The sequence below is a fragment of the Anguilla anguilla genome, chromosome 3 (assembly GCF_013347855.1).
Source record: "Anguilla anguilla isolate fAngAng1 chromosome 3, fAngAng1.pri, whole genome shotgun sequence".
Lineage (NCBI taxonomy): Eukaryota > Metazoa > Chordata > Actinopteri > Anguilliformes > Anguillidae > Anguilla > Anguilla anguilla.
Window position 1 is genome coordinate 25,016,136 of NC_049203.1, and position 25,504 is coordinate 25,041,639.

General features: G+C 44.0%; 1 protein-coding gene across 18 annotated transcripts in view; it reads right to left on the reverse strand.

The window, feature by feature from the left end:
- caska (calcium/calmodulin-dependent serine protein kinase a) overlaps nucleotides 1-25,504 on the reverse strand; it is a 159,287-nt gene that overhangs the window by 78,643 nt on the left and 55,140 nt on the right. For all 18 annotated transcript variants that reach the window (XM_035407849.1, XM_035407833.1, XM_035407834.1 and 15 more), the window contains exon 2: nucleotides 12,976-13,088. In XM_035407849.1, coding sequence (XP_035263740.1) covers nucleotides 12,976-13,088 — 113 coding nt within the window. The remainder of the gene's footprint in view (nucleotides 1-12,975; nucleotides 13,089-25,504) is intronic.

Below are 25,504 nucleotides of genomic sequence, written 5' to 3' on the forward strand. Positions count from 1 at the left end.
CACTTCAGAGCAACAACGTGACTGCGATTTACACCTCAAATGTTCAGCATTTTTATGGAAACACACAAATTGGATGCAAGGTGTACGGCAGACACCGAAAGTCAACGCTCAGGTGTGCATGAGTAGCGCATGACTGCTGACAGTATTGCGTTAGCTGGGATTTCCTGCACTTCGGCCAAATATGGCATGTTCTACTGCATATAGGATGCTCTTCTGTTTTCAGGCTTTTACAGTTTGGACTTCCTGAATTAAGGCTGCTATATGGCTAGCATGCACAGCAGATGTAATGAATTCACAGCATAAAAATGGATCGAGTACAAAACATTGCACGTAACCCCTCCCCCCCGTGTGAAAAATGTCATCAGCACCCCCATTCCCCCAAGCAATAGAGCATGCATCACTTGATTTTGTGTCCTGCATAGGTCAAAGGAATATTGGCAACCCAAGTGCCGTAGTTATTGTCATATGGTACAGTCACATGACCCATTCCAGCACACCCACTCATGCTCATGCAGTAGGCAGTTCTTGCTCCGTTCAGCTCCCGATATGAACCTCAAAGATAAATTTATTCAGCTTTTTAATATTTATTCTGGCTTTGTGCTCCTGGCAAAGACAGATAAAACTCAGGATGTGACTCCGGGCAGCCAGTCTTTCAGTGTTCAACTGGTGTTCACAAACAGAAGTCCCTTGCTTTAATTTTTTGCTTTACCAAAATGATTTAAAAATGAGATTCCATGCTAATCATGACAATGAGCCTCAAAATGAATAGTCAAGGACAAAAAAATAGAACTATGTACAAAAAGCACAAAACTACTGAGTGCAATCTGGAAACATTTTTCTCGGAAATCTTTGACAACATTATTCACAGAAATGGATAAAACAGCCTCCTGGTAGAGTTTTCAGCTATGAAAAGCAAAATCTCTTATCCTTTTTTTCCCATTTATTGTAAGATTTGGGAAAATGCCCACAAACTAACATTAGCTGAATAACTCTCCAGAACAAACAACGCTTGAGAATGTACATTTCCCAGGGTATTGTGGGAAGAGCAAATAGGCACTGCTACAGGACTTTGGTGTTGTGCAAAAAGCTGCTTTGCTGATGGTTCGGTTTTTGAGTCATCCAGAGTCTGCAGACTAACGTATTCATCAAGAAAAAAGGCCCTGAATGCATGAATGTGTAAACATCACAGGATTAGCACCTGAACATTGCCCAGAAGTCTTCTACTCACTGAGGTTAGTGAAAGGACATCAATATTTAAGAGGACCATAAGCTTCAGGATAGAGAAAATTAAATAGTCAGGTCTAATTAAATCCTTGTTTCTTTTACTTAATGTTTCAGTAATTGTGTGCCTGGATATGCCTGGATAGCCTCTGAGGATTCTAACCAGAGTAGATGTCTAATGAATATTATGGGATGGATGAGGTGACACTGAGTTCTCTGAGAATGTATGTTTGCTTGAGGACACAGAGAAAAGGCAACAACCATCTTTTTACCAAAAAGTTTTAAGAACCCTGTTTTGTTAAGAAATTCATCACTGTGGCACGCTGGCAACATTTCAAAGTTATAAAATGCAAAGTGACAATATTTGCATACCCTGAGAAAGCACATTACAGTACAACGCAATGGAGGATACACACAGCTGGTGATGATCTCTATGACCAATTTTGTGTGTGCGTGTTTGTGTGCGCGCGCATGCGTGCCTTTGGTCATTCTACTGTGTGTGTTCCACATAAAATGCAAACATGAGAGAAAGAACAACGCGAGGCTCATAATAACAGAAATCTCCCTCAGAGAAGTGGAACACTGCCAGAACCCCCACCCCCCCATTCACTAAGCATAGGCTCCTGGAGAATGCATTTTGCTCTTAAATCTGTTAACTTTTAATATTCCTCCCAGCAGCAGCCCACGCATGGTTTTCTGAACCGGTGGTGACAGAACCGAGGTGCCATACTTTCCAGTAATGAGAACGAATATTTCTGAGAAGTCAATTTCTGAGAAGAATAAAGCCCCTTTATATTGTAGTCCAAGGCAAAACTGCCACCTACGCCTCTAACTGTTCTAACAAAGCCATCCCTCAGGTTAGGTGAGAGCGATGCTGTTTCCTTACCTACAGACAGGGGTGCGCCAGCGCACAGACAACTGGAAAGAGTGGAGTTCCGCAAATTATCTCATGAGTTTCGTTCTAGAAGTTTCCACTACTATTGGCTTTGATCGCCCAGACAGCTTTTCCTGCAAGGCTTCCATAATTGACTGTGAGAGAATGGCTGAAAGGATGAACGAACAGAGGGATGAGCTTGAAGTGTGAATGAGTGAGAGAGAGAGAGAGAGAGAGAAAGAGAGAGAGAGAGAGACTGGAGGGTGGGAAAAACCATCATGGCGTTTAATGACACATCCCAGCTGTGCTGTAACTCGGCCCACCTCTCCAGGTTTGTCACTTCAGCATGGTCAAAATCAGGGAAAGCATTACTGAAGTGGTTCCCCCAAACACATGAGACATTGTGGGCACTGTAATGACACCAGCCAGAGCAGAGCCTTTCCACAGGCACCACAATAACCCAGTAAATAACACCAGGCAGAGTACAGCCTCTCAACAGACACTACAATGACCCCGCAAATAACACCAGACAGAATACAGTCCCTCCATAGGTGCGGTAATAACACTGTAACAAAAACCAAGTGGAGATCCACCCTGAATGAGTGTCAGAGCTCTCCAGTAACATCATCAGACAGCATTCCCTACCAAGTCACACTTTCATCTCTCCCTCTGTGATGACATAAGGGAGAGAGAGAGAGAGAGAGAGAAGAAGAAGAGGGACAGAGAGAGAGGAGGGAGAAAAGGAAAGGGAGAAGGGCAGAGCAAGGTTTTGCAGGGAAAAACAGGAACAATGACAAATGGGAGAGACAACAGAATAATGAGAGGGAATGAGTATTAAACAAGAGAAAATAGAAAAAAGAGCATGTCAAAGAGAGAGAGAGAGAGAGCGCACACAGGGAGACACTGAGAGCTTGTGCTGCGAAACAATGAAAGGAAACACAGCAGACAGCTTGGTCTCCGATAAAGCTCATGTTTCCACAATCTCCACCCAATAATCGTTAAATGGCATGACAATCCACAAAAAGGCCTAAAGGTGACCAGCGATCTGACTTCAATAGCACAGAAAGCGCTTTCTTCAGGGAGCAGCTCGGGGAAACTGCTCACAGGCAGTGTGATTAATTAAATGTCACTGTTCAGACAGGGAGGAACAAAGCATCGCTGTTCATGCCGTTTTTAACCAATCGCCCTAAAACAATAATCCAGGCAAGAGTGTGACAACTTTTTAATGGCTGTAGCCTTCCTCATCTCTGCAGAAGCTTCTAGTATTTATTCCATTCTGGGTGAAAGTGACATTTACGGCTCCAGCAAGAACAATGAGCACACAGTCAGGGATAAGAGGAACGCCACAGGGCATGAGGGAGAGCCAATCAAAATGTTCATCACGCTCCTGAACTGGCAAGTTTGTTTCTTGTACAAAGGTTTCCATCATGCGTTCATATAAGGTCATTCAGATTAGCCATCTAATCACAAAGTCTTTAATCTATAACCACAAGAGCTTGTCCAGATTAGACTTTGTTTGGAGGTAATGAACACCAAGTGTGCAGATTGGGTAGCCAATCAATCATGTGATTTGTGCATTTCATAGCTGAATTCAGAAGGCAAGGTGCCATCCAGAGCTGAACAACAAAATCAAAGACTGGTGTAAAAACAACATTTCCTGGCGATCATGGGGTGTCAAGACGAACCCATGACCCAGGATCCTTCTGGGATATGTTAAGGACAGGGGTGACAGGACCCTGGGGGTTGGAACTGACCCATAGGCCTCTCTGGGCTCTCTATGAGTTTCTGGGTTTATGCCTCTCCAAAGCCCAGACAAGGACAGAATATTCTTGAGGCAGATTAGCTGCATGCCCAAGTATCTTCTTACAAAAAGAGCTGTGAAGTAAAAATAAAAACACAACCGCCATGCTCCCTGTGTGGAAATCGATAACGTGAAGTTGCTGTCCTGCCTGTACCGGCTGGCTCCAATACAGGTCACTCTTTAATAGCTTCTTCAAAATAACCCGTTTTATTTTTACGTTTGGAACTCAATCAAGAGAAACACAAGGGCAGTGCTTAACCTTGTATTTTGACCTCTTGTTTTGCCATCGCTCCACATTTCCTTCACATCCTAATCCTGAGCCGGATCCAAGCCCAGCATGCCAGACCCCACAAAGGTAATCATTCTGACTTCCTGGGCTGATTCTGCCAATATGGCTTCTCCACAGACATTTTACACCTGATTTCCTCTTTTTAAACTAATATATTATCCCCCATTCTTAGGATTTTTTCTCCTTTTGGACTGTTTAATTGGACAGAAATTGTGAACGAAAACAGGGGTTTGACCAACTGAATTCAATATCGTCCACCCTGCGCCTACACTGCTGGGCTACAGCCGTCTGTCAGAGTGAAGGAACCAAGCACTGTGGAGTTTTCAGCAGTAAGGCGGGATTTACGTTGATCATGCCCTCCCTTCACAGGTGCATTTATTAATCACTGTTTCAATAAAAGATCAAAAAAACAATGTCACAAGTGGGTGTTTACCTATAGAATCACTGAGCAAACCCACAGAGCTACAGAGATAGGATGGTTAACTACACTACAACTCCGGAGCAGAGGACGAGAAGTGGGTCTCTTGGGCTCGATTGCGGAACATCCCTCATGTGCGAACACGACTCCCATGCCACAGAATTCCGCTCACACAGACCTGCGTCGCAACGGGAAGCAGGGACCAGACTGTGGCAGCGACCCAAATTCTGCTCCCCCCCATCGCCTCAAAGGAAAATAAATGTGAAAATTCTAACTGCGGTGTGCGAGCGGTGCATTTTTGGAGCAGTTTGACGGTTGAGTCCATACTGCGCGCGCAATTATCCTATTGTTGTTATTGCCATTTGACAGAGCCTCATTACACTTCAGTTTTATTTTGGTTTCTCACTAGACGTGAAAACACAACCGAATATTTTGAGACCGAAGGCTGTCCTTCTTAAGTCACTGACATGAAAATGTGTTAGAAGCAGGCTTAGTCAAAGTGAAAACTATCATTAATACAGTGTTCAAAGCGTAAATTTGTTACCCGTGGTGGGGAGGGGGCGGGGGGGAACCGAGCCCTGCAAGGGAGCTGTGCTGCCCCTGTAACCGCAGCCCTCCGGGACCGATAGCACGCTCGCCCCGGCGGACAGAACAAAACGGCCCACAGGCAGCACGTGGCACGCACACGGCACAGCACGCACACGCATGAAGCACGCCACAGCCACACGTTTCACCCGACGCGTTACAAAATAGCCCTCGCATCCAGCCACGGAATCCACGGAAATGTCTCTCAGCTGTACCACATCAAACACAAAGCATGGCAGGCCCCCTCCGCTCTCACGTCTTCTAACTGAGAAACCCGATGTGTTTCCCTCCTAAAACACAACCTTAAAATACCTGCATATTTTTCTCTTCACAAGAAAATTACCGCAGGCCTGCAGAAAGCAAACAACTTAATGCGCCTCAAGTTCCAGCCTCTGAATCATTAACCATATATTTACCCAATGGCCATTTTGCTAGAAGCACCCCTTCAGGGCAAAAAAACCCTCTAATCCTGGACCGCCACAGCGTTCGCAGGCTTTTTGGTCCATTTCAGTATTCAAGCTCTTCAGCGTTTGATTAAATGGATTCCGCGTGCCTTGTTTTCAAGGTCGAAACTATCTGCTGGTAGAAAGGCAAACCTTTAGGATAAGAGTGTGTGATCCCTGTACCTAGTTCAGTCGCCCAAGTTTCCTTCCTCCTGCTGTAAAATGAGAACCACATTTCATTCCTTCAATGCCAGACAGGCAACAGAGACTCTGATGATTTAATGATGACCTGTGGGAATATGAAAATCTTAAATCAATAGACACAGATTGTTCACTTTCTTCTATATTACTTCACTAAATCTGCATTTTGGGGCAAAACAAATATACATACTGCAATGTATATATTTAAAAAAGTAAAACCTGTAATATGAATGGGCAGAGTGATGAAGAGGATATCGATATCTAGCTGGAAACCAAAAACATTAAGAGGGGTTCAGTAAGTCCCAGGGGGCCAGGAGTTTTTTCAAAAAGCTTCACATAGCACTGAATGTGGCTTTTAGCAACACAGGTTGGTACGGGTGCAAATAAATAATTAATAAATAAATGCTTGTCATCTCAACAGATGCACAGTGGTTGACAATTTCGAAGGTTGTAATAGTTGGCCCCGATCAAACTATTTTTTAGTCTCTAAAGTGCTGGTAAAAGGGTTAATCATTCCCCCTCTCTGACCCATCTCCCTGACCAAACACGCTCCATCAGCTGATTGGAGCAGCAAACCTGCCAATCAGCTCCCTTGCTGGGACACTTCCATTCTGACCAGAAATACAGTTACATTCAGTCACTTAGCAGACTCTCTTGCAAAAGCACAAACACAACAAAGTAGGCAAAGAGCAGACACTCTAACTGGAACTCAACTGGAACTCAACTGGGACTACTGTGAAGGGGATTTTAAAGAAGCAGAACCCCTTTTTTCCCATTTTCAAATAACAAAATCTTTGCAGGCTTAAATTAAGGATGTAAAACAAACATATGCACACACACACATACACTATAATGACTGCTATCTGTGAGTCGATGTTCCTCCTATGGATTGTATGGGGCACTGAATCGTGGCCCAACACAGTCAGGGAAATGTGAAAGCTAACACGCGGTTAAAGCCATCTCTTTTTACCTATTCAACCGTGTGTAGGAGGATGAAAGCAGATCGGTGCTGCCAGACCAATTTGTTTGAAGTGTTGTGCTAATTAAAGCGTCAGCCCCTCACCAGAGCGCAATTAAGAGCTGCGCCATTTCGGCTGGGCTCTTCGGGAACTAGAGAACACAGGACATCTCGGGGGTCACAGCTCTGGAATACACCCTTTCTGTTATTCCACCCTCCAACCTCCAGTCCCTAATCACCCAAAATGACAACATCTACAACCTTGATTAACCAGTCAAAGGGAAAAGAGGCCTAGGCAGGCGGAGGACATCAAACACAAGGCTTTTTCCCATGTTCTGTAGATGGCATGCATTAGGGGGAAGAATAGTAATCTAAAGCTGCGGGTGGGGGGGGGGGGGGGTGCGGCAACATGGCTGAAATTTCATCAGCTGCCCTGAGGAGCCCGGCTCACTCAATTCACAGGGTGTACCTGAACAACACAGTAGGAGAGAGGAAGTTGCATCATGGTGGAAGAGAAGAAGACTGTGTTCCGTTATGCATACTTGAATTCTAGTGAGGATGAATGGTTGCCATATTGCTTGTCACAAGTACATTCCAAACTGCAAGCATTCAAACAAACATAACCTGAAATCCCTGGAAAAATACTTCAGTACATGACAGGTCCCAGAATTTCAAGAATGCATTGATGCAGACTTGTATGCACTCTTCCCTACTAAACTTTATTGTGCTAAATTTAACAATTTTCATTTATCTTAGTCACCACAAGCAAAATAAAATTCATTTTCCTATTTTATGGTTATTATTAAAGAATCTTACAAAGTGCAAGTTGCTAACCTTAATTGCCATATTATATTCTGATATACATAAAGAAAAAACAGTGAATTATATGTTAAGTGACAGAAGAAATGACTGCAATAAAATAGCCACATGTTCGCTATAAATTAGCGAGCAATTATAGCTAGCTAATGTTAACTAATCAAGTTAGCAAAGTTAATCTGCAACAATTAGATAGCTAGTCATAACTAATGAGCTATTTAACTTGATAGCTAGAAGGATCCAGTTAATGAACACTTGATTCTAGCACAGTACTTTTGATTTTCCTGTTAGGTCAAAGGTGGTCTAAAGCGAGTGATGATGTATTCAAGTGCGTTCCAAATATACTGAACTGCAAGCATGCTTTTGTGAATTATGAAGTACGTTCTAGGTAATATGCTTAGAATTGATGATTGAGTATGGAAGTACGTAGAAAATAAGTATGGATAATGGAACACAGCCAACATAACATTGTAAAAAGGAGTAAACGACAGCGACAAACTGACAGGAAATGTCAGGAGAGGTTGTTGGGGGTGGGGCGACGTTGGGGGGCATGGGTGTTACTTATCCATTTTATGTGAGCATTGGAGCAAGGCACATTACATTCCTTCAATTAATAAGCATGTTATGCACCTGACGTTTCAAGCTGTGATCATTTCATGACTCTGCGACTCTGCAGTGAGCTTATGGGGATGGCAAACAAAAACAAGAAAATACCCTTTAATGACAGACGGCTGCCTTCCTGAATTCAGTCACTGGAAATGCTGAGTGCAGAGCTTCCCTTAGATTGCCCTTTAAGTACAAAACAAATAGTTTCCACTTCATTATCAACATAGCCTGATTAGCTCATCAATTAACGGGAAGTCATACAGGGGTGTAGAGTGGGACTGTTAATCCACTCTCTGTTGAGGAGGGGGCTGATGTTTGAGGGTTTTAGCCCCCCCAGCCCTCCCCCCGCAGCTCATCCCGTCTTTTCAGTCATGTGAAAGATGGGGCTCCGTGGGGGCAGGGGGAGAGAGGAGAATGGAGAGACTCCATGCCCAGGGTGTCACGCTAGACTCAGCTGGATGATGGTGTGCCAGACCTGGGATGAATGCAGTCTTAAATATTCCTTGTGAAAAGTATTATTTAAAAGTATAAACAATGAAAATTGAAATATAATTTATCAAAAATAAACAATCGAGGAAGAATGAAATACAATTTCTGAAAATACTAGTACTGTGACAACTCTGGCACTCTGTCAACCACTGGTGAAATGGAACAACTATGGGAACCATTAAGTAAATCGGTGAATGAGATGTAGCACTCTTTACATTTAAGACTTTCACGTAGGCTTTTCTTGTCACATGAGGAACACCTGATGCCTGTTCTACACTAACGCAGGCTCAAGCTCATGTCAGAGCTACCTTTCGACTACAACAAGATTACCTGGTTGTCCTGTTCCAAACCCACACAAAACCGTAGCCACCCAGTGATGTCATCGTCCTTTTGAATGTTTTTGAGGAAGAAGCAATGGGGGAGAGTAAATTGGCTCATTTGACTATGCAAGGGGCGTGGCTTTGTCAGGGGGGCAGTGACGGGCCCTGCTTCCTTTTCTGTAGTGACACCTGTGATGTCAGCAGTCAGTCCATAAGGTAGTCAGTACACGTTTTCTTCCACTTAAACTGTACAGTCGAGTGCGCATTGACTGGCATGGTCAGTATGTACACAAGGAGTTAGCAGAGTCTAGGAGCCTGGGTGCCATGACAATTTTATTTGTGTTTCTGAAACAAAGAATGTGTCACATCACTAACCCTTCTGCATCTTTCAGAAGCTCAGTGTAGCGTTGTTACTGCTAATCTACCACCTAACTTTAGCGCTACTGTACTTAAATATGCATTTATGAGTGATTGATTTTGGCCTGATGGCTTTTTGCTCGTACATTAGCAGCAGACAATGAGAAGCACAAAGACGGAATGCTGTGGTCGGGTGGTTCTTGTAAGACAGAGCGAAGATCTTTGTCCAATAATGAGAGCCATCTCAGAGGAGCCGGAGGGTCCAGTTTCCACTGACAGAGGGGAGCAGGCCCTGTTTGCCTTCACAGCGGCCTGTCGACCTTATGAAATACAAACCCTTCATGTGCTCTACAAGGCAGTTCCTGAGGAACTGTTTTAGTCAGCAGTTCAGAGGTGATCCTTTTCCACTGAAGAGCGCTGACTCTCCATCTGTGTGTGGCCCTGTGGCCTACTTCCTTTTTTGCTGTCTTTAATTCTCCCATTCTATGTCCCACATCACCACCTTCCTCCCACACTTGTATAACATTTTCATTTTTAGACCTATTCATCCACCCCCTCTCTCTGACCACACCACCCTGCCCCGCTATGGGTGTGTGACTCTCTTGTTTCTCTCTGATCTCTAGGTGCAAGTGCAGTTTCTCTTTCTGCCTCTCAGGAAGCCCTCTCCCTCCTTCGATTCTGTGTGTGCGCACACGTGTGGATGCATGTTTGTTAGGTGCGTTTGATGGTGTTTGTGGGTGCGCGTGTTTCTGTGCGTGCATGTGTGCGTCTAATTCGTAGCATGTTATGGTGAAGAGGAAATGTGTCGCAGGGCAGTCACAGATGGCACAAGGCAGGCACCGATACCCACAGGTCTGCCACCACCTGGCGCATCACAGCATCCTGTATGCCAAACTCCCAGAATTCCCTGCCACAAAAAAGCCACTCTCCACCATACACACCAGGCTCAACAACTGCTACAAAGGATTCAAGAGAAAAACATTAGCAATCACGGTTCTGGACAACAGCCACAAATCTGTCATCACAGCGGTCCAAACAGAGAGTCCATGGTCCACTGATCCAGGAACAGTCGACTGCTTCTGTTCACCATACTGATCTAAGACTGCTCGCACGAAGCAATAAAGATCTCTTGAGCACAGACCTGCCATCTTAGTTTGATCGATATGCTGAAGCAACTGATTTTATGGAGTTCTGTACCTGTCAATCTTAAAAAAGAGGGAGGGGGAATTGATTGGAAAGAAGAGAAGTGGAGCGCCAAGACCTACCCAAAGGGATCTGGGGGGGATTCAGCACAAGACCCCAAGCCTCCCCCCACCCCCCCTGCACATATTATTTCTTGTTTTAACCCACTCTGCACTGTCCTGGGGCTACAACAGCAGTACAAAGATGCAGAGAAGTTGGGATGGTAATTATCCATCAAAAAACAAAACAAAAAAATAATTTAAATGGAATGATTAGCTCCACCATGAACCTTAAGCGCCTGTACCCATCCCAGAAAGCTTGCTGGGATCCCCGCCGCGTGTGCTCGATTTCCCAGAATCCCTTTCTACTGCACTTATTAGTGGAGACCGTGCTACATGCTGAGCTTCTAAATTGCACCAAGAGGCACTGTTAAATGGGTAAGTGCATATTCAGAGCTCCCAGCATCTCATGACTTATGCTTTTAACATAATTGCACTGCCTATATATGCATTTGCTTAATAAAAGCATCAAACCAAGCAAATCTAGATCGCCAGCTATGTATATAAATTGCTGCAATTTCTACATGGTGAAAACAAAATGTATTAAAAATACCCTTTAATAAAACCTTAAAATCTGCACTTTAAATAACGTGAGAATTGACTGACTACAAATCAAAAGAAAAAAAGTCTTTGTCCCAATACAAGTCTGTGTACGTGTGAGTAATACCGTACATAAGCACGTGTGCGTGTGTGCATATGTAAATAATTGAGTGTATGTGCGTGATCGCCCCTGTGCGCGCGCGCGCGCGCGTGTTCCTGTGAGAGTTTTTAGCTGGTTCCACTGCAGCACAGCTTTAGCGTTTTCAGACTGGCACAGATCTGGAGGAAATGAGCTCTGAATCCTGCAGCAGGGTGCAGTAATGCAGGGCCTGAGGCTGCGGCCTCGTCCACAGAGAGCCGTCCCTCTGCTCACACCAAACGGCACTACAGCAGGCATCACGCATGGGGGAGGACCCTGGGTAATCTCAGCAACCTACCCCCCAAATAAACCTGCATATGCCCCACCTAAGAAAAAGTCAGCTGTTCTGTGCTTACCAGGGTTGCGCTCAATTCCATTTCAATTCAGTCCTTTCCGGGAATAAAATCTCTGCAGATCATTGCGGGCATTTTACGATCCGTTAACTTAATTTCGATTTATTGCCTTAAATGACTCAAACCCCAATACCAACAGTCTAAGTCTGTTTGAGTACCATTATGCACATAAATTCAGCTATTTGATTTAGTTTTTTATATTTATCATATGCTTACTTACAAGACGAAGGGCTGTCGTTTTTTTTTTAAAAAAAAAACCTTATCAAATGAGTTTGCAGATCATCCAGCTCCTTGCATCCCTTCTCCCTCTCTATTTTCCCCTCTATTTAATTCTTGTGCGTGGTGGCAACTGGCCTATTTCCAGAGCTAACCCTCGCTGCTCTCTCTCAGGTAGGCATACGTTAGCCCTCACATACTTCTAGAAATGTCAATCCCCTCCACAGCGTCTTGCAAGCGTTTCTCTAGTGTTCTCGTATTAAAATAGCCTTCACCCGAAAATTATTAGACTATCGATTCAGACAACAGACTTCAGCCTTCAAACATTATTGCACAAGAAATAAATTCAGAATTTGTCTTTCGGGAACAAGTGAACTCACCTAGTGAGCTTGTGAACTTTAAACAGCTGAGGCAGAAGAACACATCTTTGGAACTCATCTGACAGAAATTCACTCTTGCCTCAGACATGGTAGCATTCTCTGATTATTGAAGTGGTTTGATGTGAATACAAATCAGCCCAGAAACATCCCAAGTTTAGCACAGAAAGTACGATAATGGCTAATGGAAAACTTAATTCAGAAAATTGGTGGATTTTGTCAGCAATCGAAATTGGCCATTGTAATACTGCACACATTATCTTAGCCCGTCTAAAAGCTCCTGTTGCGAACACTGAGAACAAATACATCTGAAAAATCAAACAAGCTGGGAATTAAAGTTAAGTTTCCATTCGATCTGTATTTCCAGCACACAGACCGTGGTGCCTGTTTTCCCCTTCACTTCCAGGCCATGTCATTTCATAAGAATTTCTGCTGTGCATTTCCAGAATCACCCTGCACCCTTCACAAAATCTGAGAGACACCACTACCCTCCACCCACCGCCGCCTGAGAATTTAGTTTCATTCATCCTCAGACAGGGTGAAATTAAAATGCTTGTTCTCAGTATTTCAGCTATAGATTAAGAGAATGTGAGACGGAGAGAGCGAGAGTGCAAGAGAGAGACAGTTACAGCTAACTAGCGTGGTCACTTGTTCTGCAGGAATGGTACGTGCCACTGTACAAACAGATTTGGAGTTACTCAGAGTATATTCTCTTGACATGTGATTCTTACCCTCTGTGCTCAGACCTGGGCTGGAAGTGAACTTGGCCACGTCCACTATTTTCACAGCGAACTGCTGGCCGGTTTCTCTGTTGATGCATCGTCTCACCACACTGAACGGACCCCTGGAATAGAGGGAGGGAGGTATAGGGAGAGAGAGAGGGAAAGACAGAGACAAAGAGAAAGAGAGAGAGGATTAAATTTCCTGCATCTCACAGCTTTGTCCCCACACCTCACATTCGGCATTCCATTCAGCACACAAAATGCCGTGGTGTCACATACAAATATGTATTCTCTATTGAAACCATCAGTCTCTTCTCTCCAGTGTGTGCAAGTGGCATTTGTGTAATAAAAAAAACAATGAAAGCTCAAACGGGGAGGCTTGTTTAGCTTCGGAGAGTCTGTTTGTCTTCTAATTGAACCATTGTTGCTCTAGTCGTAGGGCAAAAGCTCCAACTTCCCAGCACAAACCACAACCTTTACAGCAGAGATATCAAACTCCAGCCCAAGAGGGCTGCAGTGTCTGCTGGGATTTGGTGTGTTTCAACACTTAAGTGCTTCATTTAAGACAATGATTGGCTAGAGTCAACAAATTGCATTTCCAAAAGCCTAAATTTACTACAGATTAAAAGGAAACAGAGGACCCGCAGATGCTGTGACCCTCCAGGACTTTTGTTTGAGATCCCTAGCTTAAACATTACCATGCTTGGCTCTTCCAAACAGACCCTAAAACGGCATGTTTAAATTGCATGGCAGATGTTTCGTTTAGTACTCTGTAAAATAAAAAAGGTTTAACAGCCTTGTTTGTTTACCTGCTAAGTAGCTGTATTTGGTGAGACATCTCGCCATGAAAAGTGCCGCTGTTTGTTTACATGTGCTGTATGTGGGTGGTCGGTTGTTAATAGAAACAGGTTTCGACCTGGTCTTTGAGTGGTTCTGCTCATTCAGAGCACACGGACAAGACCGTTTATAGGGATGCTGTATCTGTAATTCCAGGAAGGGGTCTCCCCCTCATTGGAAGCACAGACCGCACAAGAACCGTTTACACGTGTATGATGAGTCAAAGAGCCAAAAACCTGGAAGGAAACTGATCAGACCCCACTCTCCCATTTAAATGAAGTGAAGCCCATGCTTCCATTTATAAGAAAATAACTGACCAATCATTGCCTATAACTAGCCAATCAAAAACCCTCCTTCCTTTTATGTGAAAAGAAAGTAACCAATGAGAACTGATTGGCCTGTACGGAGAATGACAGTATAATGAAAAACCAGGTGTTCAACATTATTTTGAAACCAAAATGCAATCAATGTATTCACTATTAAGCAAGTGTCGCAACCAGAACAGAAGCGTCAGATTAGTTCTCTTGGCTAGAGGACCAAAAGTGAGGTAATTCTTTGAGCTCCTGCCAGGCCACATGGACAGTGAGAGTTATGGTTCGAACGGCCACAGAACTGGAGTTCAACATATTCAACAGAAATTGATAAAAAAAAATGTCTATTTGGGCTTACCTCAGATAAGCTGAAGTGCCATTTTGACAGGGTTTTCTATGAATGTCTGGGCTCTTACTAATTCTATGAAGTAGTGAGAGTTTTATTTTTCTCCAAAAACTCAATATTTTGAAATATTTAGAGGCCTATTGTACATACATGGAACATTTAAATTTTCACACAATCTCACAGACATATGCTCACACAAAGATATAGGCTATAGGCTACATCTTAAGATAAGACCAGGTCCTCAAACTAGGCCACGCATTATGATTTAAGCTGTGGAACAAACTCGGTATACTACAATAGCAGAAAACCAATGCAGAGGGTGAGGGGGGCTACATGACCAAAGCTTTATGCATGCACCAAGGACATGGCTCAAAAGTATATGTGCTTAATTCATTGTTGAAAACTGCACTGTCTGTAAACTGATAGCTTTAATGCGCTTCTCTATCTTTGATTGCTAAATTCCCTTTATGAATTTGACAGTGGAGAGATTAGCAGAAGCAGGGATTTCCAAAGAAATCAACTAATTTAAAATGGAGCCGCCCCAGTAAGGCCCACAGAACAATTTCAGACCAGGCATAATCAACAGAGAGACTTGGCTGAAGCATCTGCTAATTAGCCTGATATCCTGTTAATGCAGTTCAGAGAGGGCCCCTGCTTTCACAAACACAACCTGCACAAACAGATGGACAGTGGGCTAAAGCCGCTCACTGTCAGAGTGGTGAGGTGGTGTGGCACATTGCCCAGACCGGGACCACCACGTAGCCAAATGCTGCCTGTGCCTCCACCCACAGAGAACAAGATACAACCTGTCCCTTCATCCATCTAAACAGCGCCCATGCCTCCATCAATGCTGCACCCACCAAAAAATATTGTCTGCTCCCCCTCCGCCCTGCCTCAGGCCAAATACTGCCTACTCCTCCATCCACCTTGGCCCAAACCAGATACTGTCTGCCTTTTCCTCCACTGGGTATACACTCAAATATTACCTGTCAATACAAATACTCCTACCCCACCTTATATCCATCTAAATACCGCCCCATCCTCTATCCACCCAAACACTACTTGTCCCTTCATCCTGTCCCCACCTAAATAGTCTCCATCACACACACCCAGCATCCATACAGATACTGCTTCTACCCTAATCGATGCAGCGTCTAACCAAATACTGTCTTCCCTTGCACTCACATACACCTTCATAAAAATACTGCCCCCATATCCATAACTCTCTTTCTCCATCCGCCCCCACCATAACCCTCAAATCCATTCAAAAGCTTACACAACATCCAAACAAACACCGTCCCCAATGTGTGACTATAAAAAAGAAACTAGCAATCTTCCTGCCTAATAAAAGGCTGTGTCTCTGCCCGATCAGTACCTGCTGCCCGATTAGCACCGTGTATGCGCACCAGTTCTGCGCATGCACACGCAGCCAGATCTATCCGCCATCAGGTTTTGCAGTGGTACCGAGGAGACACAACGCTGTCACGCCTTACGATTATAACCCCCACTTCCACAGTGACCGATTTGGTTGCTGGTTCACTCCAGAGGCGTTACACAACGTATCAAATACATACATTTGCCATATCGCCATCCTTAAGTTTTCATAGTTTTGGTCATGACATTGATAATTATTATTTGTTGCCATCTCACTAGCTAGCTAGTGATATATCTCTTGCAAGCTGGCTAGCAATCTCTCTATATATCTCTCTCACACTAGCTAGCTAGATATAGAGAAATTATTTACACTGACACCAAAACATATTGGGTTTTATACACCACTAGAGAGTTGGCTATAGCTAGCTAGAAATATCTCCATCCCTCTTACAAGCTTGCAAGCTATCCATCTTTCCCACTAGCTAGAGTGGTAGATATCTCTCTCACCATGACTATGTCGTAAAATGTTATTCAGGTATGCGTGTATGGATTGGACAGTGTATGCTTGCGTGCACATGTGCAGCACAAATAGGGCAGTCCCTATGCATTTTCTGATAAATAAAAAGACCTGTGCATTTCCTGCTAAATAAATGGCCCTTGTGTATTTCCTGCTAAATAAAAGGTCCTGCACATTTCCTGATGAATAAAAGGCCCTGCACATTTCCTGCTGAATAAAAGGCCTTGCACATTTCCTGCTAAGTAAAAGGCCCAGCACATTTCTTAACTCAAGCGTTCTGTAGAGAACAAGCTGCAAACCAGGGACCTGCTAACAGATCTCCAAGGGAAAAGCACTCGTATCAAGACAAAGCACCTGTGTTTAACCCCATGGGTGTCTGACACAGTATATCTCATAGACACAGGCCTACTTTCCTGGGGCTTAATAACTTCAGCAGTGACAGAATGACTGCATGACTGAACATTGAGGAAGAGAGGGCGAAAGGGAAGGAGGGAGAGAGGGAACACGGGGTGAAAGCAATAATGCTGAGTAAGGTCTAATTAGTTCCACCTGCTTTTAATCTTTTTGGATGACCAAATCCATTACAATCCACAACCTCTCCTCTTCAGACTCCACTGCCAACCCTGTGCGAATGAGTCAGCAATTCTGACATCGGGCCTGACACCTAACCCCTCGGCCAATCAAAAAGCTGCATAGGGGCGCTACCCCACCCCCCCGAGCTGTGTAGACACAGAAGGCGTGACACAGGCTCGACAAAGATACGTGCATGCATGTCCATGTGCACATACACACAAACGCACACACACGCACACACACACAGCTAAGCCCATCCCACTGGACACAGGTCTCAGTCCATGCGCATGCAGCAGTCGTCTCACGTATGCATGCTGTGTCCCTAACTGCTCTATTCTGCAATGAAGCAAAGCAGCATCTCGGACCAGAGCAGATCAGGGCCGTCAAGATGGCGCTTCTGCTCCAGCCGCTGGGCTAATTACTGCATGCAATTACTGCCAAATTTTTTTGTTATACTTCTGTAAATAATACACAAGATTGTCTTTGTTCCCTGTCCATAATTACTGTGCCTAATTAGACCTGGAGAATCAGTTCGTAGAAAGGGCTGCTTACAGTACAAAAGACACTGAGGGAAGTTTGCCCCTGCTGAGGGGTAGATGGTGGAGAGTCGCAGGAGGTGGTTACTGGAGAGGAGCTACGGAACGAGGCGCTAATGGTTAACGGTCCAGCCCTCCGTGGAGGGGACGGGGGACAGACTGATTCATGCAGCAGGAATTCTAATTAAGAAAGTGTGTTGGGAGAAGGCAGCCAGAAACTAATGATCCAGTTCGCTGCAGAGGCAGGCAGCCTGTGCAAACAACTTGGATTTGGCCTTCTCGGAGAGCTTCAGCAAACAATGGGAACTTCAGACAGAGCTGCTGGCTGCCAGGAAGGCCCCCAGTAGAAATGACAGGAAGGTAAGGTCAGGAGAGAGAGAGTGGGATATAGAGACAGAGGGTGGGAGGAAGGGGGGTCAGAGCGAGCGAGTGAGCGGAGAAAAGGAAAAAAGAGACAGAGAGCCGGAGCGAGACAAAAGGAAGAGGGAGCTTGAGAGAGAAATGAGAGTGAGCACTTCCTGACAGCTCCGAGAGGTAGAAAGAGGGACTATCTTAGAGAGATTGACAGAGCTTCCAGACAGGCGGGATTGATTACAGTGTGAGAGATGACAGTCGGGTCATGTGGTCAAAAGTAAGCAAATGGTGAAACCTGGAGTAGACTTCAGAGGACACACATATGAGCCCACAAGTGCGGGCCTGGAAATGATGCACACAGCAGTCAGATGGCCAGGGATCAGACAGTTTTGCAAGCCCAAGCGGGACATTGCTAGAATCTGGAACAGTTTTTCTCCAAAACATTGGAGACTATGTCCAGAGTAAACAGGAATATCTAGAGAGGGAGTAAACCATGTCTTTTTAAAATACTACATTTACTTTTACTTCGACAATACGTTGTTTAAGCTTCAAACAAAACGCACCAAAGACAGCAAACCAGAAACTGTGACTGGGAGGGCATGAGAGTTGTGCATAGTGTTATTTTTGATAGTATTTAATGCTGGTGATTTAGCAAATTGATATATTACACTTGTGGAACCTGCTAATCACAGCAACACAAAATCAGGATGCCTCTATTGAGGGTTAATCAGGCGATATTTGTGTAAATCGTATTTTTGGCACAGTCAATAATAGACAGTCTATTTTCTACACTTAATACGGGTCGCTCACATTTTGTGAGGTTTATACAGTACTTTTTGTGGACATATTCTGAGCTGCATGACATCTGTTGTGTCACTAGAAGGAATTTTGTATTGTTTGTTCTATACAACACATGGGATTGGTTGCATTAACCGATTCCACGTGTTGTATATATTCATAGAATACCAGGTTGTTCTCCTGCTTTGGCTTTCATAGGTAGAATCAACAGGAGCCGCGGATTACCTGCCCGACAATGACTTTCACCCCTCTTCAGTGTCACAGCTCAGACTCAATGTTTGACACTGGCAGAAAGAGTGTTCCCTAATCTGACACCCAATATTTCTTTCTTCCATGTGAGAAAACAACAAATATTTGCCATTACTGCAGCGAGGCAGTAAATGTCAAGGCTTTCTGTAGGATTTGCAGTGTTGTGCACACATCCCAATTACCCAGCGGAGGGGATAACTAAGATAAGTACACAAATCTTAACAACATGAAAATATAATTAATGTTATTTGAAATTGCAATGCATTTTTCATTAATGTGGGAGCCAGCTTTTTTCTTTTTTATAAAATGTAGGCTGCAGTATAATTGGAAAGGGAATGGAAAGTTAACATTTTGAACTTTCAACCAACTCATTCATTTATTATGTTCAGTTTTTGAATGGCAAAAGTTTGAGATACTACACAGTGAAATAAGCTTGAGAGTAAAAACCTGGAAAATTAAGACGTGATTGTAATGCCACAAGCCGCCAGAAACTCCACTGGGATGAAGAGTGTGTGTGTGTGAGAGAGAGAGACAGAGAAAGAGAGAGAGAGAACCTCTAGTAACCATGGCTGCCTTCATTAAGGCACTGTGATCATCAACCAAGAATAAAAATGCAAGACCTTGATATATACAAATGAAAGATAACAAAACAACAACCCATGAAACCCTAAAAATAACAGAATAACTCAAACTAATAGATAAGATAGCAGTGTAAGGGGGTGGGGGTAAGTGAGGGGAACAGAGATACAGTCTGAAGAGAAAGACCTCCAGTCTGCCTAGGAAGATGGCCAAATGATTCAGAATTGTTCCATCACAGGGGAGTCATTGAATGCATTAATTGCCATGTGTTATAACCTCCACGTAGGCCTGTCTTTGTCATTACTAGAGGTAATTGGATTCCCCTTCTGGCAGAATAGAGCACCTCTTATGCCGGCAGTGAGAATGGATTTGTTCATTCTTAACATTCAATGTCCACAATAAGGTGTCCTGCATAGGATTCTCTCAATTAGTGTGACTTAATGGCACCAGACTGCCGAGGAGGTCTGGTTACCCGTCTAATGGACTCCTTACAGCTCCTTACTGTAACATTTACAAAGGAATCTAATGTGAATCATGGGATCAATGGGTAAGATGGGGATTCTGAACAATGGCCTCACTGTGAGCTCTGGTTACATTTAGCCTGGCTGCATAGCCAGTTAAAGGACACAGTTTTTCAGCAAATGCTATTTAAGAGAACATAAGGGAATAACATTGCACTGCCTAAATTACATTTAGGCATTTGGCAAACATTCTCATTCACTCTCAACTTATACCTCCTGCAGTTGTTTAACATATTTATTTTGAATACATGCAATACATTGTGCAGCAGGATATTTACTGAAGCAATTCAGATTAAGTACCTCGTTCAAGAGTACAATGGACATCTGAAATATCGCTGGATTGCCAAGGAAGATCAGAAGAGGTACCCTAATTACACCTTGCCATTTAGACACGAGACAAAAAAGTGTGCTGATCCAATAATGGCTTGGGCAGAGAGGGAACCAAGTTACAGGCTGCGGGCATCTGCTCTGTGGTGGAAGACAGGCAGAACTGCTCTCCTGACAGTGCCAGTAAATAGAAGAGCCAGGCAGGGCAAAGCATTCTGGGAAAAGGTACAAGGTTCAACTTAATTTGTCCCAAATGGGCAATTGATTAGTATTGCGGCATCGTACCAATGGCAGAAGATGACCAGTACAAAATTAAACATACAGCAATAGGATGCAAAAACGCTGAATTACTAGGAACCAAAGTAGAGTGAGCACATTAGACTGAGGCGGGAATTACAGCGGACACGAAGCATTCGCATAGCGGAAGCGAAGCGTGCCAGTCGAATACGCTACATATAGCAAGCACTTCACACGCTCTCTGTGCCTGACCACGGCTTGTGTAACAGCTGTAATGCACTAGCATGGGCACCGAAAAGAAGCAAGCTCCACACTGCTACCTCTGTGCAAATGCTCCGCGTCTACTGTAATTCCAGCCTGACACTCCTACTGTAAACTCCTGCATACTCATTTCATTCTATCCTCTTCCCTTCAAAATGTTCAATCCTTCCAACTACTTCGCCCTGTCATCGCAGTCCTACACTCATTGACAATGGTGGGGTGGGGTAGGCACAGGGGATTTGGGTGAGAATGGCTCATTTAAGAAGTGTGAACATGAGTGGGTGGCTGTGGGGTTCAAATAAGAAGCAATAATATTACAATAAATGCATTTTGTTTTCACATTTTTGGCTGAAATACCATGTTTTATTAATCTGCTATGTTTGTGTCACTGTGGAGCCCAGAGTGGTTCAGACTCCGCATGTACAGTAAGCCATAATAATAGAATAATGTGAATAATAGCGCTATATTATGCAATCATGAATATGAAATGTGTATAAAGGAAGTTACACTGGCTCCTATTCAAGCCTGCTTGGTTCGGTTGTATTCTGCCACTCCTCTTTTAGACAGCGACAACATTAAGGCTCTACAGTCTTTAGTTCAAAGAAAGGGAGCATCTGTCATTACATGAGGGCGATTAGTCGCATTCTGCCTGGCCACAGCAGGTGGTCCAAAAAATTAATTAGCGAACAAAAATAAAAATGCAACAACCACATCTCAAATCAAATTTCAGGTTTAACCCTTTTTGTGTGGGGTCAGAAAAAAGTGTAAACTTTTCTTTTTTTGTTGGATTAGTCCCAGAATCAAACATGCCTGGTTCAGTCACGTTGGGGTGAGTGGGATGTACCATCTGAAGACCATCTGGGGTCCATGGTCAAGCCAGGTTCCTGTACTCACCCTTTCAGAGCTCTGCTGCCCATAAAAGGACAGACCACAGGAATAGACTGCATATTCACAAGAGGAAACCAAACGGAATAAGATGCAGGTCTGTGGGCAGCGCACCGTTTTAAAATATTATTTAACTTCCACACCTGCTGCTAAGAATACCGTGCGTTTTACAAGCCGTGAAACTTGAAGTAGTCATTACCATGCCGACCTGTATCAACATCCTTTTCATGACTACTCATTCATTTCCTCCTGATGCTATAAAACGAGGGTCAGGCCATCTTGGAATGTATCAGAGAACCCAATTTCCTGTGAGCAAGATGAGAAAGAATAGAGGGGGCGGGGCCGCTCGTGAGGGCCGGGGGCCCGGAGACGGGCTCCCCAGGGGACCCCGCGGCACAGCAGACGGGAAGCTCTGCATCCATCAGGGCCGCATCCCCACTTGTCCTTTCACTTCCTCGGACAGGCTAATGATTTCCTGTCAGGTCACGCCAGCTCCTGCCGCGCCAGAAAGCTGCAGAAATCACTGGATCGTGTCAGGTCACCCGGCGATGAGCTGCGCTCGCACAGGAAAACCAATGAGCTTCCCCCCTTTGAGGAAACGCATCATCGGGCGCAAAGGAGCCGATCTGCCGTTCATTAGTCAATAAGGAAACCGGAGAAAAATATGAAAGCAAGCAGCGCTGCTCCCATCACGTTCACCGAGCTGTCGCACAGACGCTTCTCTTTCACAGACATTTAGCGATTGATGAACAGAACCCAAATAAGCTCGTTAGCGCCTATTCTCAGACACGTTCGTTTAACCGCACTTCTTCCTGACATAATTTAAACAGGACTCACCTTCCAGAGGATTGTCTGCCCCTTACCCGGCTATCTGTCCAGCCGTGGATGCAGTGAGACGGACTTACTAACACTGTGTGAGAAGTGCAAAGACCTCTTTGGCCTTTAACCATGATGAAGGCTAATCCTGATCTCACACAGGACTGAGTGAACAAGATGTCCGCCCTCCTTGTCCGTTGTAAACATACCGATTGCAGATCAGAAACAAAGATGATCACCAGCCTACAGCACATTGGGAAAGAGACTTTTAGGAAGCTCTGAGCTGATACCTTATACAATATCGCGTACTGTGATCTTTAAAAAAAGACTCAAAAGTCATTCTCAGTGACTTTGCCCATCTGTTAAATCCAAAAAAGGAAGGTCACACTGCTGTAACTGAACGCAAGGCGTGATATGGCTGTCGCTTTAAAAACCAGGCTGGATGCATTCAAATGAAAAGAATCGTTGAGATCGACTAGTACAGCAACGTTCTGACATGCTGTGTTCCCAAATTGTGGGGTGGAATCAACTTGTAGCTAATGAGAGCAGTTGAGCTGGGTCATGGAACACATGCAAATAAAATAAAATATAATAAAAATAAAATGTGCTGTATATAGGCTAATCACTTTCCAAATTCCAATATTGCACTGATGCATACAACATACCCTGTACATGCGCAGCATTTGTTTCGCCATATGCTACAACTGCTTCATTCAATAAACATCTCTGACAGGGTCAAACAAGGGTCAAATACATGGAAAATAAAGGCTTTCAAAACACCAGGACTGTGGTCAATAATGAAATATCTTTACCCAGGCAACTTCGCAGGCTCTGATAAGACACTTGTAGGCGCTATTACACTAGTCTGACGGTGGTCCCTGTTGTTTTATCACACATTCTGTGTCGAATGACAATCGAGGGTTCCAGCCTTTTAACTCCGCTAGAATAAACATACTCAGAGGAGTTTCCAGAATACAGAGGTCATTTATCCATAAATTAAAATATGCTAGGCTACATTTTTCACAAAGAGTGGATCAAATAAACTGTATTCGCTCGATGTGGAAACAACGCTCCATCCCCCAGGCAGTCTCTTACTGAGATTTATAGATCACATAAATTTGTGAAAGACCACATTTTTTTTAAATAGAGAAAAGAAGAATTACAGAATAAAATTCAAATGAGAGCATGTAGACAACATGAGGTAGATTCGTTTTGGAATAGTGCTTGCTTGGTTCTTCAAAACATTGAAGAATATGTTCTTAACTTGCCATTATTTTGATACTGAACAGGAGAGACATATATTGATAAATATATGATAAATATATGCATATTCTCATGCATATATATCCTACCTGCCTTCTTAAAATGAAAATGACATTTTATAGGCATTGTACCATTTCTTAACATATTTTTTTTTTTATTCCACAGTGAACGATGTGTTTCTTTGTATATAAGGTGTGCACTGTATTATCCAGGCAGAGCACTGTGATGTTTTCTATCTTGTGACACAATGTAGGGAGAAATACATCATTAAATCACTGATATATACCGCCATGAGCCCCTGGTTTAACCACAACCGTAAAGCAAGGATTTACTGCTACGGCCTGGCAATAAATCCCACCAGTTCCAAATATCTACAACAGGGGCAGTAAACCACCTGAGCTACAGTAACTTACTGTACTGATCCTTCCCGCAAATCACTCAGCACAACTCTGAATCACTCCGGCCCACAAGGGAAGCACGATTTACAAGAAAGCGGGCGGACTGAAACCGAGCTTGGTGCAAAATGGGTATTGTAGTTAAAATGGGTTTGGGGGTCGGCAAGACGCATGGCGTGGCCTGTGGGGCGGGCCCCCGACTTTCTGAGCTGTGGCCCCCTTCTCTGTATGTTGCCCTCTCTGCTTTCCCCCTTCAAGGATGTGTTGAGGGGGCTGGCCAACTGTCTGTACTTTAAAAAAGGGGGTTATTGCATATGCAGATAGTGGTGAAATTTTTGAACACCATTCTCTAGCAACCACCTTATTTTGAACAAACAAGTTAATTGAAAGTTTGTCGACTGACAGCACTTGCCATCGTGAACTCGTACCCTGAGCTGGCCAGAGAAGCATTCCTGTTGGGTCTTGTTCTTCCCATTTGTCCAAGTGGGACATTTGGTACTGATAGTATGAGGTACATGTTTGGTACTGATGGTGTGAGGTGGCATGGTACAAATGCATGAAAGATTCATAAGCTGCACATTTCCACACGCGCTCACATTTGCGCATGAAACCGAGACTCGTTCGTGCTGAAGTAAATGAGCATCACCCATAAAAAAAGCAACAAAAAAATAGCTTCAGTGGTGGTATTCCAGCACCTTCTGTAAGTCAATTTAGTTAAAATCACTTGCTAAATGCCAAAGTTGTAAACCATAAATTGTTCTATCATCTGTAAATGCTTCTCAAGATGCAAACCTCCGCGCGACGCTGCGGGAATGTGAAATTGCACTGCTTACCCTGGCGCTGACGGCTGAAGATGAGTGCTACGGCTTTGTTCTCCGACAGACGGCTTCATTCTAAAACCATTAGCACCACCTAAGCCAGGCCCAAACGAAATAAAAGGACGACCCACTGCAATGAAAGCGACCTTGAAATGACCGCCCCCCCCTCCCCCCCCTCCAGCCCACCCGAGAGCCCTGTCTGGAAGGTAGTGACCCGCCGTCTGGTGCGGCCACAGCCGGTGCTACAGCTCCCCGGCATTAAAGAGCCATAACTCTGCCATCCTAAAATGAACGGTGTAAATAAAATTCCCATTAACGAGATTACACAGAGAAGAAGGGCTGTGGGGGTGGCGGCGTTTGTGATGATACAAGCACGAGAAGATTAGAATGACCCAAAAACATTTGAATATTAATGACACCCAGCAAATAAAAGCTCTCAATTTCCCCTCCCATTACTATCCAGCCCCTGCTGTTCTCCGTGACTCAGCTGGCAGCATGAACATATTTTCTTCTCATTATTCCTCAGGATCCACCCCCATTT